At 31.5% G+C, this 15,518-nt stretch overlaps 1 protein-coding gene across 1 annotated transcript; it reads right to left on the bottom strand.

Annotated features, from left to right (window-relative positions):
* Nucleotides 1-812: 812 nt before the first annotated feature.
* LOC131613963 (uncharacterized) lies at nt 813-10,038 on the bottom strand. Its single transcript, XM_058885601.1, has 6 exons — nt 8,794-10,038; nt 6,391-6,540; nt 4,089-4,157; nt 1,697-1,943; nt 1,235-1,286; nt 813-978 (listed from the first exon to the last, which is right to left on the bottom strand). Exons 1-6 carry the CDS (start codon nt 10,036-10,038, stop codon nt 813-815), a joined length of 1,929 nt encoding a protein of 642 aa, XP_058741584.1.
* Between the last annotated feature and the right edge of the window lie 5,480 nt (nt 10,039-15,518).

A 15,518-nucleotide genomic window follows, 5' to 3' on the forward strand; every position in this document is an offset into this window, starting at 1 on the left:
TTGCAAAATTTACAAAAGTTTCATTGGCCATTTTTTTTATAGAAGCTTACAAAAGAAGAAGAATTATTATACATTTTTACTCCTTGTTAACAATTTGCGGGAGTTTTTAACCTTCAAAAACAAAACTTCCATAGTTTAAATAAAATATCAAATTTTTTAATATATATGTTGACTCCGAAATTTTTTAAAACATTAATATAATGCCATGATGTGTCGCAAATGAATAGTATAGCTTGTTGTCATTCCACATCAATCCAGTTAATGTTTTCGCCAACTTGACAGAATGGATCAACTATTTTAACGGAAGCATTATTAAGGGATTGAAGTGTAACGTTTTTTACTTAAAGCACCAAATTGAAATCTGAAATTAAGTTATGCGATTTTATGACTAAACAAGCTATATTTCAAATGAAATTAGGCATGCCAACAAGGCATGGTGAGTTTAAGCATTATCAACATCGCCCATGTCTTCTCGTGCGATTCTCACTTTCGCCTTCAAATTCAGTCGAAGGCAACAATTGACCTCCCTTTTCTGCATAATTTTTTTTAAATAATAAAAAAAAATTAATTAAATATCTTTTTTGAATTAAAATGAACTTTATTAATTCAAAAGCAGAGAATACAAGTGTCCCCCATGGGTCCAGCAGCCCCAACAAGACAAAGAAAAACTAGACCAAAAATTAAGCCATAAGCCTAGCAATATGCTCTCTAAGGTATTTATCTTTCCACCCTCTATATATAATACTTACAATAATCCTATTAACAGTATTAAATTTATCCTGAGTTTCAAAAATAGTAGCATTTCGAAGGTGTCATATGCCATAAAACGCCTCAGTGAAGGCAAGCTTCAACATCCTGGCCTTCCAACCCTTCTTTTTCGTATTCTCAATAATCCAACCTTGTTCAATCACCCAGTCTTGAGGAACATGGTTGATCTCAATCCAACTCGGAATGTGATACCAAATTTCTCGAGTGATCCTGCAATGAAAGAAGATATAGCGCAAAGTCTCAGGCTCATGGTCACAAAGGCTACAAACCGAATCATGTATCAAACCAAACCTAATGAGTATGTCCTTTGTTGGAAGTATACCATGACACAACAACCAAATGGTAATTAAGGCACACGGTCTAGCAGGATTATGATGCATCAGATTTTTCCAAGATACTTTAGGTAAATCTTCCACCAAAGTATCATAAACCTTCTTCATAGCAAATTTCTGCCTACCCAACATACTGGCCCAAATCTGCTGAATCTTTGATAAGTCTTCTCTCTATTTCATAATTTCCTGGAACATTCAAGACCACGAATTGTTAGCCATAATATCCATGATATGACCTCCCTTCAGATAGTATGTGTGGATCCACATAACCCATAACAAGTTATCAGCCTTCCTAACAATGTTCCAGAGACATTTCAACATGGTAACCTGATTCTAAATAGTACGGTTAATGATATTAAGAGCACCATTATACCTAGGAGTACAAACAGAATTCCAAGAAACTAGACTTTTCATGCTATTCTTATGCTTCCCAGTCCACAAAAAGCTTCTACAAATTGCATTAATTTTTGCAAAAACATACTTTGGCAAGGGAAAACATTGGAGCCAATACTGAATAATAGCAAAAGCAACACTCTGTATGAGCTGAATCCTACCTGCATAACTGAGTAACTTAGATGTTCAATGCCTAATCCTACCAACAATCTTCTCAATGAGAGGGAGATAATGAGTGATGTTTAGTCTTTTAGCAGCCAGAGGAACACCAAGATATCTAATAGGAAATTGCCCTTCTTCAAACCCATTCAGCTCTTTGATAGCTTCTTTATTTGTATCATCCACTCCACCACAAAACATCTTGCATTTTTGAGGATTCATCACCAAGCCTGTAGACAATGAAAAGAGCTTCACAGTAGATAGAAGCATTTCAACTGAAGTAGTATCACCCTGTAATACGGTGAACTGACTTTATTTGAAATGTCGCAGTAAGCAAGAGTCGCCACTGACTTTTATTTTATCCAATAAGAAAGGCTAAAAGAACAGAGAAAGACCTTTTAAAGATTTTGAGTTCGGGGGTAAGTTATACAAAGGGAAGGTGTAAGGCACCCTTTGTATCCATGGTTATCCATGGGCTCTTAATTGCTTAGCTCACTTTGAAAATGTTTGAAATGTTTGAAGTGTCGTGTGTGAATAGGAAAAGGTTTCGAAGAAGAACTTTAGCTTGTAAATAAGCGTAGTCTTTTTTTAATTTGATTTTGAAAAGAGTGGGAAAAAGATATTGAATTTAGAGCAAGCAATTAGTTGCAACTACCCTAATTTTGAAAAACGTTCTTTTAGCTTTTCAGGGTGAAAGGGTCTATCCGTACCATGAGAAGGCAGGAAGTCTTTCAATTGGATGTTTTTCAATTGGATGTTTAAGGGTCATCGTGAATAATCGTTCGCCATAAGACTGGCCCTACCATAGAGAGGGCAGGTAGTCTAAGGGAAGGATATAATAGTCATTTTATCTTTTTAGGCATCATGCGAGGATACCTTAGCAATAGGGACAATCATTCTTTACAAGGCAACCTCGAGGGAGTTTCAATAACTTTGAAGGGAACATTGCTTTAGGTATCCTCGGAATCGAGGGACTTGACTATTTTTATGCAACAAAATTAAGGCACCAAGGCAGCAAGTGATAAGGCAACAGGCAACAGTAAGAGGAGTTACCCTAAAGGTGTGTGTGTGGCACAATCACGTGGTTAACTTCGATGACATTTATCTTGTAAATTAGTGATCTAGATTAATTAGAGGCTTGCACTCCCTAGGATTACTAACCACGCAGTTTAATATAAACAACATAATATAAACAACATTAAAGGCATAAATTAAAAGTTCCTACGCTATTACAATAAACACCTGTGGGCAGAAAATAAAGGCGGAAATGTAAATCTAAATTATTATAATAAACACCTGCAGGAAATTAGAGGCAAAATATAGAAGGAATATAATAAGCCATTTGGGGGCAATTACAATAGAGGAAGAGTTGGCCGCGAAAATATAAAAAGGCAAAAATAAAGGCAGAAATTAAGGTAGAAAGCAAGAATTAAATAAAGGCATAATTTAAATAATGACGGAAATTAAATAATTAAATAGCATAATTAAATAATTAAATAAATCATATATGCGACATTCAATGGATTTTGAGATGAGAAGAGCATTCGCGCATAAAAGGATAAGTTTAGAAAAGACATGGTTAAAAAGGAACCTTGACCTATAGTGGTTAGACAACCCTTACATTACTGATAGTCACATGGTGTTAAATAAATAAAAAACCTAAAAATTAAATTTATTATTAAACTAAACCCTAATTTTAGAAAAATAATCCTAATTTTCTAATTAATTTTAACCTAAAAATTAAATCTAATCATCCATTTAATTAATTAATTAAATTAGTTAACCTTAAAAAAAAATTATTTAATCTAAAAACTTAATTTTAATAATAATAATAAAAAGAAAAAAAAGGTTTTGTTATTTTTAAAGAATTAAAGGAAAGGAAAAAAATTACTTAAAAACAAATTTTAGTTAAAGAGAAAATAAAGATAAAAAGTAATTAAAATCAATTAAAAGGAAAAAATAAAACATTAAAAAAAACCTGGTGCAATAATCTGGTATGGCAGGATCTTGGAGGTGCACCGTATGCCCGCAGTCTTGTAGGCGTTGGATCTTGATGCGTAGAGATCTAATGGTGGTGACATGAAGGACCACCGTGGACGCTCGTTAGCTGGGCATACCGTACCTGTGGCTCAAAGATGACAAAACTATTTGAGAAAAAATAATGCAAGAATTGGGGTTCGAACCCCCTACCTTTAGGTGTGAAGGTGACCAACTGTGCTGCGATGCAATTGTTGCAAATATAACCAAACAAATCATTAAAATAGTAAAGCGTGTACTGATTGAGTCAATAAAAACAGTCAAACTGGGCCCCGCAACTAACTGCACGCGTCCAATCAAAAGCCGGCAGGGATGGACGCTGACTTTGACTGGCGAATGGCATCTCATGCTCGTGGTCCAACGTTCCCAGTACACTATTCATCATCTTCAACAATTTACCTGCAGATTCTGTTGGGATTTTTCATGCGAAATTACCTGCGAAACAGCAATATTTTCGTAGGAAGCACTCTGCAACCATGGAACTCGTGAAAGCAACCGAATCAAATAAAACCAAAGATCAAGATAGACTTAGAATTACTCCCTGATCGAGGATGTGGGCTCCTCTTGGCCTGAAAACGACGGAAAACACGAAACCGAAACGTTTAAGGTTTCTTGCCCTAGTCATGGTGGATTCTGATTCACGCGTGAAAGCTTACATGTTAAGGGTCAATCCTGTCTCAAATACTCTCAGGAACACATTAGTATAATTATTTCAAATCGAAACGCCATAAAAATTAAAATTCGACATTCATGAATATGCATGCAAACTGAGTTCGTGAGATGCGTGTTCTGGGCGTGATTGGATCTGGATCGTGATCTGCACTTATTCTTGAAGACCTCAGGAGCTTGTTCAGATGTTTAGAATCACTTGAATACGGCTGAAATCGCAAGTTCTATGGTGCACTTTTCTTTGTAACTTTCAACTTTAAACCCTAGTGTTTTTGTCTGATAATGTTTGATATATATAGAGGATCCTTTTTAGGGTTAGCATAAGGCTTGCTTGATAAGAAAATATTGAAGAAGATTTTTACTCAATATTGTATAAAATCTTTCTTGTTTTGAATTCCAAATTTGTGCATCTATTCTCACGTGTTTCATGCTCTTGGGATTTGAATTGATCTTCAAAAATCAACCATGCAATCCTTGAAAATTAAATCATTATTTTTCTTGATTTAATTTTGAATTTAAATAAATAAACTCAAAAATAAAAATCATAAGATTGTATGGAATTATTTTATGGGCCCCCATGGTTAAATTGATTAAGTAAGGATTATAAAAGATTCACATAAAACTTCTATCATTTAATTGTGATTTTAGTTGATTTTATTTGAATTTAAATGAATAAATTTAAAATAAAATGAATAAAAACCATACAATAAAGATAAATGAGTTTATGGACCTCCTATGGGCTCTAAACCACGTGGAGGGTTCAAGCATTAAGGCCCATCACTTAAAAGTTTCAATTTCATCAGTTAGGACTATATGATTTTCTCAAATTTAGCCCAACTCGCACCAATCATAGCTCTTTCATTTTTTATTGTATGAAAGTGTTCTTGAGATTTTTAGAAAGCTTAGAGTGTCCTCTAAATTATGCTTTTGGTTTCATCTCAATTGAATCTTCCACATTCAAGTTATGAGCTTTTGAAAAAGATGACTTTTTGTTGACCTTTTGGAGGACCTGTAATGTTTTGGCTTATATCTCCCAAATGGTGCATTTCTGGCCCTGGCTTGTGAGAGACAAATTTGTAGAGAATCCAATTTCCTTCAAAATGAGCTTTGGATGGAAAATTTCTGATGTTCCATGTAGGAGTTATAGCTGGTCAAAGTTCAGTTGACTTTCTCCTATGAAAACCCTAGTTTAGAAACTTTTGGAATTGTTGATTTCTGATCTTTCCTTGATGAACCATGATCAATTCTTGATCAAATGGTGAATGATACTTCAATATAAGGATGTGGACAAAAAATCAGGAGTTTTGACTGTACTTCGACCACAGTTGACTTTTAGGTCAAATCAAATCGACTGTTGACTTTCTGAGCAATTGAGTGGTCAATCTTTTGAATTGAGCCCTAAATTTTGTCATGGAGGTAGTTTGGAATATCACAGACCATATGAGATTCCTTGGAGCTTTTGATCCATTGATTTTCCTCGAAACAACAAAAACCCTAGTCACTTGAACCTTGTTTAGGAGGGGTGTCTTTGAGCCATGTGCCTTGACTTGAGTTTGAATAAGAGAAATAGTATGGGCAAATTTTGGGGTATGACACACCCCTACAAAACAATAGAACATCATCAGCAAATGTGAGATTGGATATCCCCAGTTTCTCACACTTGGCATGGAAGTTGAAGTTTCGGTCCAGCTGCATTTTAGCCAATAATCTGGATAAGTACTCCATCATCAAGACAAAAAGCAAGGGGGATATAGGATCCCCTTGCCTTATACCTCTACAAGCAGACATGGTATGAGTCAAGTCACCATTAACATTAAAAGCATATGTATCCCTATCTCCATCATGATAAGCTGAAGGGCCTTCCAATCTACCATATCATAGACTTTTTGGAGGTCCAACTGCATCATACATCTAGGAGTCCCATGATTTCTACCATATCCTTAGTGAACTCATAGGCTAGAATTATGTGGTTATGTATGTGTTGGATACGGACAAAGGCAACTTGACTTTGATTGATCACATTCTTTAACACCTTGCCTAATCTATCAGAGAGGATCCTAGCAATAATCTTGTAAAATGTAGTGCATCCTGCTATAGGTCTGAAATCCTTTATGCTAATGGCAGTAGAACTCTTAGGAATGAGTGTCACCACAGTCTTATTGAATTGACTATGCAAAACACCCTGCTCAAAGAATTCATGGATGGCTAATTAATTGAATATTTAGTTCTTCTAAAAATAATTATAGCACTTGACAATTTTTATTTAATCTATTGTTTTAAAAATAATTATTCAATAAATATAAAAAATAATAATTTTTTTACATAAATAATACGAAAAGATAATAACTTATTTATTTTAAAATTGAAAATTTCAATGCATTTTACCTAAAAATACCTTTATCTAACTAAAACACACGAGTACTTAAAATTTTATCTATAATAAATAGAGTCTTAAGCTCAATTTAAAAACTCAAAATTTAAAATTTATTATTGAAATAATATTTTGAATTAACTTAAGATAATATTTTTTTAATTTTTTAATTAACATCCTAAGAACACAAGTTAGAATTAAAAATAATAATTACAAAAAACATTTTTCATAAAATATTTATAATGAGATTAAATATATTTGTCTTTTTTTTCAAAGATTGAGAGAGTGTTTAACCCGCATGAACTTCGAAAACAATAAAAAAAAGCTATTTATTAATCCCTAATTATTTGTGAAATAAAGCTAAGTATGGTAAAACGGGGAAAAAACATGTTTAAGCGTTATCAAAATTGCCCCTACCTCTCTGAACATGTCCTACCTCCGCTCTTAAATCCAGTCGGAGGCAACAATTTACCTCCCTTTTCCACATAATTTCTTTTAAAAGTACATATTTTTTTATGTAATAACACAAGTTAATAATTAAAATAAATATGTATTTCTTTTAGAATAATTGATATTTTTATTTAATCTGATATTTTAAAAATAAAATTTCTTTATATATATATATATATATATATATATATATATATATATATATATATATATATATATATATATATATATATATATATATATATATATATATATATATATATATATATATATAACGAATCTATTCAAGTTTGCTGACGTGCATGTCGTATTCCCACTTCAACCTTTCATTACGTTACATTCAAGTTCTTTTCAAACTTATAAGTGCTATATATAGAAAGTATACCCCCTATAATGCCGCTTATTCATAAAGCGCTATTAAACTTTTATAAATTATTATTTCAAAATTAGTTTTCCTTCTCTAATAGCTTTTTAAAGAAAAGAGCTATTATGTGTTACCTTATGATAGCGTCCGACAAAAAGCGCTATTTTAAGTGTTTTGTGAAAATTTTAATACCACTTTAGTGAAAAAAAACGCTATTAAAGTGGTGCTATTGTAGGTCAAAATTGTAGTAGTGTTAAATAATGTATTACTTTTCAAAATGAGGCTTATTTCATGCTTGTGAATGATTATTGTGATATGATTACGGTATGAGACATGATCATTTATGAAATGCATGAGTATTTATAATTTCCGCTGTGAATGTATATTTTTGATGAATTATGACAAGTGAAAGGTGTTACATTGATGACCAGGTGTAATTGTATATTTGATGATGAATGATGTTGGTTTTTGAAAGTTTTTAGTTTTTGAAAACGTCGATGTGACACTATTTGTTTATATGCATACTTATTTACTCTGATTATATGTTAAATATTTGAAGTATTAGAAAGGGGTGTTACAACTGATGTCTTGTTTTAATATGGCTGGACATTGTTATCTTTTTATTTTTTTTGTGAAAAAGGAGGGCCAAAGGCCCAACATTGTTATATTTAGACTAAGCATAACTTATGCTTTAGTCTACTTTAAGTAATACATTCATTTTAGCATTTTCAAAAAAAAAATTCAGCATACCACTTGTACAAAATGTTGAAGTAAATGCAATTTAATCAAAGTTAAAACTTAACTCTAATTATCTACCAATATACATAACGAATCTATTAAAGTTTGCTGATGTACATCTCGTAAATGTGTTTCTAACTTCAACCTTTCATTGTGTTACATTCAAGTTCTTTTCAAACTTAAATAAATGTATTACTTTCCAAAATGAGGATTATTTCATGCTTAAGATTTGTTGAAAATGTTTTCATGACCAACCCAATAAAGAATATACAATAGAGGATGAATATCTTCGTAGGAGATTCATCTTCTAGCTACGCAACTCTAAAGAAAATGCACCTTCTAGCCTATCATAAACATAAAAACAAAAAAAAAAATATTAATTCAATCAGTAACCATTCAACAATCAAATCAAATTCATTATAAGAAAACAATCACACAGTATATTATACAGCATACACATTCTGATATACATTTAATCAGGTAAATCTTCAAACGGAAACTTACTTTCAAACTGAAACCAAACTTTCAACATAATCCTTGCAAAAGGCCCACCGCGGTTTATTGGTAACTATATCTACTCTATTATTTGCCCAATCATAGATAATAGCTAGCAGATCACGCTTGTTTGCCAATACCAAAGTATTCTTATCCTGCGAAATGTGCAACGACAACCAGCACGGCAACCAACATCCAATGTGTTGAAGATTTTGATAATTAATTCTATAAAGTTGAGTCCAAGACTCTCCAACCCCAAACTCCTTCATCTGCCATATAACCAAACAAGTTTGTTTGAAATCATGACAAAAACAAAGAGACTCCAGCAACACAGAAATAGTCGGCTCAATCAGCGGCACTTCCTCCAAACCCCGCGGAGGCATTAACTCCACGTGTCTCTCAGCACCCAGTTCAATTGAAATGATCACAAATTGATCAAGAGTAATATCATTGCTATGATAAAACATATCCGCAGAGTAGCAATTTCGAAGCGCCAACCAATTAAGACTACCATTCAAATAAACACCATGATTCTCACTAGGAAGAGTTAACCGGAGAGGGCCAACCGAAAAATCTTGAATATCTCTCCAAACATTTTCACCGACACTAAAAACTCTCACCTCTGTTCTCATCCTTTTTCTCAATTGAGTTTCACTGTCTCCATTTTCACCACCAATTTCACTGTCATCAGCAATCAATCGTAATGCGACTACTTTATAATTATCAGTTAAACAATCATAACCAAATGCATATCTAGAGAAGAAAAAACGATGCTTGCAATAATCTTTAAAATGGCCTAATTTGTTAGATAAAGTATTTGTAGCTGGATTATAGAAATTGAGCCAACAATCTCTATAACTATCAGTGAAACTAGAATAATGAGCAAAACAGAGCAATCCATTACAAGAACCAACCAACCAATAATGAACTGTATCCAACAATGGATAGAAAGGCTTCTCCGGAACGGTGATAAGAGGATTGTCGAGAATTTTTTTTATAGGAAGAGTGGCGAAACAGAAATCTGCTACGCACTTTCCAGAGACAAGTGTGAGTTGAGGGTTTCGAGCTGATCGACGGAGATGCATTTTGATAAAGGTGGGATCAGAAATGAGAGAGTTGAAGAACTTACTCACGCATTTCATTTGAACGAGAGATTTTACGGGAAGTAAGGACAGGACTTCCGCCATGATTTCGTCTGGGAGGATAGGCGGTGACGACGGCGAGCTAGGTGGCCGACGAGTTTCAGAGGGAGGGAGATCCATTTCCACGTGACGGAGATGGAGACTCGATGGATTGAAAGCTGAATAGTTGTGCGTGTGACCACCTTTGCTTTTATTTTGTGCCTTTGACCACCTTTGCTTTTATTTTGTTTTTTTTAAGTAAAGTATGTTGTTATATACTAAAATGAAAAAATGTAGGATATATAAATATTGAATACTATGTTAATTTTGAGTCAGATTGACTCATCGCACATATCTATCTTATCCTATTTATAAATAAAAAAATTTAAATACATGGAATAATAGGAAAAAATATTTAAATAATAATTATTTTTAAGCTAATTACCTAAATAACCATTTTTTCTAAAAATGTAGGATATATAAATAGTTAATATTTTGTTAATCTTGAGTCAGATTGACTCATGTACATATCTATCTTATCCTATTTACAAATAAAAAAAAATTAAATACATTGAATAATTGGAAAAAATATTTAAATAACAATAATTTTAAAACTAATTACCTAAATAACCATATTTTCTAAAAATTTAGGATATATAAACAATGAATACTATATTAATCTTGAGTCAGATTGACTCATCGTACATATCTACTCTTATCTTATTTATTAATAAAAAAATTTAAATACATTGAATAATAGAATTTTTTTTTTTGAAATAACAATAATTTTTTAAACTAATTACCTAAATTACCATTTTTTCTAAAAATTTATTCAACTAACCAACTTTGGATTTGAAAATAAATGTACACGCCACCTCACTTGGCGCTAAACGTGTATGGCTTATGTGTACACGTCATATGAAATGGCGCTTAAGTGTAATGAATTTAGGACACGTCAAACGAGTATGTTTTAATTGCTTAGAAATATTACGGATCATTTTTTGTAACTTGTGGATCACATAGTGATATAATATCTACACTAATATCAGGTATAGCTCAATGCTACTGTTTTATGTCTCACATATGTCCAAGTTTATTATGATGTCGTGGTCTGGTTTCCTGTACACAGGTTCAAGCGTCCCATTGTTTCGATTTGATAAACATGAACCTTTCGTTCTATATTTTTTTTATCCACATGTGTTCAAAGGTGTTCACCAATCATTAGTTATTTCAATAGTAACAGGAATGCATTTTTTTCAAGCTTTGAGAACCCCAATGAAGTGAAACTTAAGGATATTGTTTTTCAATACTACAAGATGTTGCTTTATTAGCTGACAGAGGATTTTCAGCAGGTTCACATAGGTTTGTGGTGGGTCATATTTGCCCCGAAGCACAGGTGAATTAACCATGTTTTTCTAGTGATCTTACTGTGATCTATATTTACTAATTCAACTCATGTCTTATTCACAAGTCAAGAAAATGGGTCAATTTTGGAGAAAACAGTGTGTATAAATTTACCTCATGTTTAGCAAATACAAATTCATTACATGTTGTCTCTTCATTTCCTTCCATTTGGTAACCATATATATTTTGAATGTTAGTAATTCATTTTCTTCAAAACTTTGTTAGTAATTGAACTTAATGTACTTTAATGGAGGAAAATAATTAATGGCATCTATATTAGAATGATGAGATTTAAATGATTTTAATTGTTATATTTTTACTAATTATGCTTGGTACAGGATTGCCTTCGTCTTTGTTGTAGTTGTTTCTTGCAGGGCCGATTTGGTAATCCTGTCTGCAGTCGGGTTTCGACCCAATCAAGTTATTGGTTTAGTGCTTGCTGGTTTCCATTGGAGGGTATCAATCTGGGAGGCGTTTCCAGAGTTACATGCGCACCATTAATTTCGTTTAGCGATTGCTCTGCTAAAGTTTCTTTGACCAATTAATATGGAGATACTTCTCTTTTGAATTCTTTGTGTTGGTGGATATTGTAGCAGTAGCCTTTCTGGAGTGGCTTAGCAGGTTCAACAAGCTGCTCTTATCAGTGTTGAGCGATATCATTTGGGGTCCTCTTGTCTGCTGAAGTATCGGGTGTGTTCGAAGCATATATGAGTTATTCGTATAGGTTCTAGTTATGTTATCTTTCGGAAGTCCGTTTTAGATTGCAGTTTAATAGTAGTTTAGTGTTGAGCGATATCATTAAAGTTGTTCATTTGATTTCAGTTTCTGATACTTTTCCCCCTTGCTTAAAACTTATCCAAGTCACTTGGCATCTTATGTTTTTTGTTTCATAACTTTTGTAACTCATCATTAGCTTCTTCCTATGCCAACAAGGCGGACTATATCTAATTACATTATAAGATATTTAGTAACTTAGTGAAGTTAATTTCGAGCTATTTCAATCATTACATGAACACTCAGTTTGCAATCTTTTTACATCAGATGCCTCTAAGCAGAAAACTAATATCACTCATTTGATTGATTGTTCTCTTTACCAACTATAATTGAAATGCATTACAAAATTATATCACGAACTATCAGTAAATGACCCACTTTGATTGCTACGCAGTTGAACATTCTTTAACCTCATGAATTTTTTCCCAATATAAATCTTCCTCTTTACCAATTTTTTTAAAATAACAAAAAAAAGATTTTATTTGGTTGGTGTCTTAATTTTTTATATTGTATCCCTCTGTGTTTTATTTGGTTGTATTTTTGGTAGTACGAAATATAAACTCATACAACTAAGTAAGTTATTCTACCTAAGTAGTGGATAAGATGTAATTTTTCCCGTAAATTAGAAAAGTCGATTTTTTTCGTAAATTAGAAAACTCGATTTTTTTTGAAAATAAAAATAGAATTTTTCCATAAATTAGAAAAGATGATTTTTGTCGAAAATAAAAAAATCCATTTCCCCCCAAAATAAGAAAGTCGTTTTTTTTATAAAATAAAAAAATTCAATTTTTTTCAAAATATAAAAAAGTCGATTATTTTTTCGTAATTTGAAAATTCAATTTTTTCGAAAATAAGAAAGTCGATTTTTCCCGTAAATTTGGGAAATTGATTTTTTTGGAAAATAAAAAAATAGATTTTTCCGTCAATTAGAAAAGTTAATTTTTTTTCAAAAATAAAAAAGTCGATTTTCCCTAAAATAAGAAAATTCGGTTTTTTCAAAAAAAAAAATTCAATTTATTTCAAAAATGTGAAATGTCTATTTTTTTCAAAAATAATCTAAGTCAATTTTTTTCAAAAATAAAAAAAATCGATTTTTCCGAAAAATTATCAAATTTTGGCAAATATAAAAAAAAGTCAATTTTAAAAAAAATATATTAATATTTTTCAAAAATAAAAAATATCAAAAAATAAAAAATTTATGAGAAACAAATTTATTAATTTTTTTATTAAAAACAATTCAAAACCAAATATAACGGTTTGGTTCTTTAAGAAATGGTTTAGTTTGAAAAAATTTGTCTTATAATGGTTAGGTATGGTTCAGAATTCAGAACCGTTATACCAAATCAAAACTTTTGGTTCAGTTCGGTTTTAAAAAAATTAAACCTATTCGATTCATTTCGGGTGACCTTATATAATGGTTCGGTTCAGTTTTATTATGTATCATGAACAACCCTAGGTATTATTTAGTCATTGTCAAAGAGAATACAATATACTTGTTTAACCACCTTTATTGCCTGAAGCAAGAAGAAACACAAGTATAAGTGGACTCATAATCTTCAAGAGGCATTAGTACATGCATATAAATGAAACATTTTGCAGGAATTTAAAGAGAAGAAAAAATTTGTTGACTGCAAAACCAATTTAAATAATACCAAACTGTTTCAGATGACACCAAAATATCCTCTACCAAGGTGAATATTTTGGCATGAAACAATGATTTTTGATGTAGTTGATAGTATAAAAGTTTAACCTGAAAAGATTGTTACGGGAAGTATTGTCATCCATTTCTCAAAATTTATGAAAAGAACCCGAAATATGTGGGCCAACAACATGAGAACTATATTAGGCACAGACTATACATACACAATAATGTAATGTAACAAAATACTAATATGTTTTTGTGTTTCCCTAATTTGCAAAAACAATTCCACAGTAAATTGAGATGAATAAAATAAAGCAGCTAGCATATTGTGTAAGTATTTGTTGCATATAGAATCAGAAATAAAGTCTTACAATTGAATATTGGTTGAAGTAAAAATATAAGATTGCTTCTATTGGCAGGCAAGATGGTTGTTCATTCCTCCTGGTTTTGATAGAGGTTCATTGACTTTTTTTATAGGAAAATGGTAAAAAGTCAAAGGAATTACTTTAAATATGTGGTTTAGAAATATGATTTTATAATAATAGTATATTAAAATTATGTCATATATAATGTTGTATATAGTTGGGACTCCAATTACAAACGAATTGAACAAACATAAAACATATTGAGATGGAACAACCAAATTGGTATAAAGTTATTGTTGAGTGTCAGGACATGAAATTGAAAATATCTATAGCAAGATATATGTTACTTACATGAAATTGAAAATATCTATAGCAAGATATATGTTACTTACATTCATAATCATTACTTGTTGAGGTGATCTAGTTGTTGTACTTTACAAAAGCTTGTGAATGTCAATTTAAAAAGTATTAGATGAGCATTATAAAAAATAAAAAGCTGCAGCAGAAAAGTAACAGCACTGTACACGACTTACAAGGAAAAGGAAATTTCAAAAGGTACATGTAACACCTGTAAATAAGGCTTTACAGTTCAGTCTCTTGGCTGTGAAAATAAAACCAGCTGTCGTAGTAGTAGCCCTGCTATGGATGGTTGTGTAGCAGCAGTCATCACTTATTTTAATATATTATTTTAAGAATATTTATTCAATAAATTAAAAAAATATTTTTTTATATAAATAAGACGAAAAGATAATAACTTATTTATTTTAAAATCAAAAATTTCAATGCATTTTACCTGAAAATACCTTTATCTAACTCAGATGAGTACTTAAGAATTTATCTATAAAAATAGTGTCTTAAGCTCAATTAAAAACTCAAAATTTAAAATTTATTATTGATATGATATTTTGAATTAATTTAAAAAGAATAATTTAATATTTAATTATGTAACACTCCATACATAACTGACTAGTATATTATGCATGAAACATTAAAATTGATATTGAGTACATACAAGCCAAAAATACAAGAAGATTCATATCAATAATACAACATGAAATTCTATTAAGAATTATAAAACATGTGTCTTCATAGATCTACACAGTGGAACATAAGATCTGACGAGGTCTCTGAGTCATCACCACTTCTAAGTCTTCAATTTAAACCAGCTACCAATCAAACGCTACTAAATTGCACCTGAAAAAGATAAGATGATTGGAGTGAGATTACTAAATCTCAGTGAGTCCTTCTATCTTACGAGCTCACTCGGTTCTGTCATACCCCAATTTTTGACCTAAGATACCACCTCATATCATTGCATATACATCATTTGCATCTCTAACAAATTGCATAGCTTGTGTTTGCTACTTGTGACTCAGCAGGATTTAATCAGGAAATTACTCATCAGTACAAGTAACAATCAATTAGGGTTTTGTTCT

Source organism: Vicia villosa, linkage group LG6, assembly GCF_029867415.1.
Source record: "Vicia villosa cultivar HV-30 ecotype Madison, WI linkage group LG6, Vvil1.0, whole genome shotgun sequence".
Classification (NCBI taxonomy): Eukaryota; Viridiplantae; Streptophyta; class Magnoliopsida; order Fabales; family Fabaceae; genus Vicia; species Vicia villosa.

Excerpts from the sequence above, each read along its gene's own strand:
- LOC131613963 (XM_058885601.1), bottom strand. The coding sequence starts at position 10,038 with ATGGATCTCCCTCCCTCTGAAACTCGTCGGCCACCTAGCTCGCCGTCG. Across the intron at positions 6,541-8,793 it reads ATGTTGAAAGTTTGGTTTCA|GGTGTTTTGCATAGTCAATT; the intron begins GTTTGAAAGTAA and ends TTCTTTGAGCAG. Across the intron at positions 1,944-4,088 it reads AATCCCAACAGAATCTGCAG|GGTGATACTACTTCAGTTGA; the intron begins GTAAATTGTTGA and ends ACCGTATTACAG.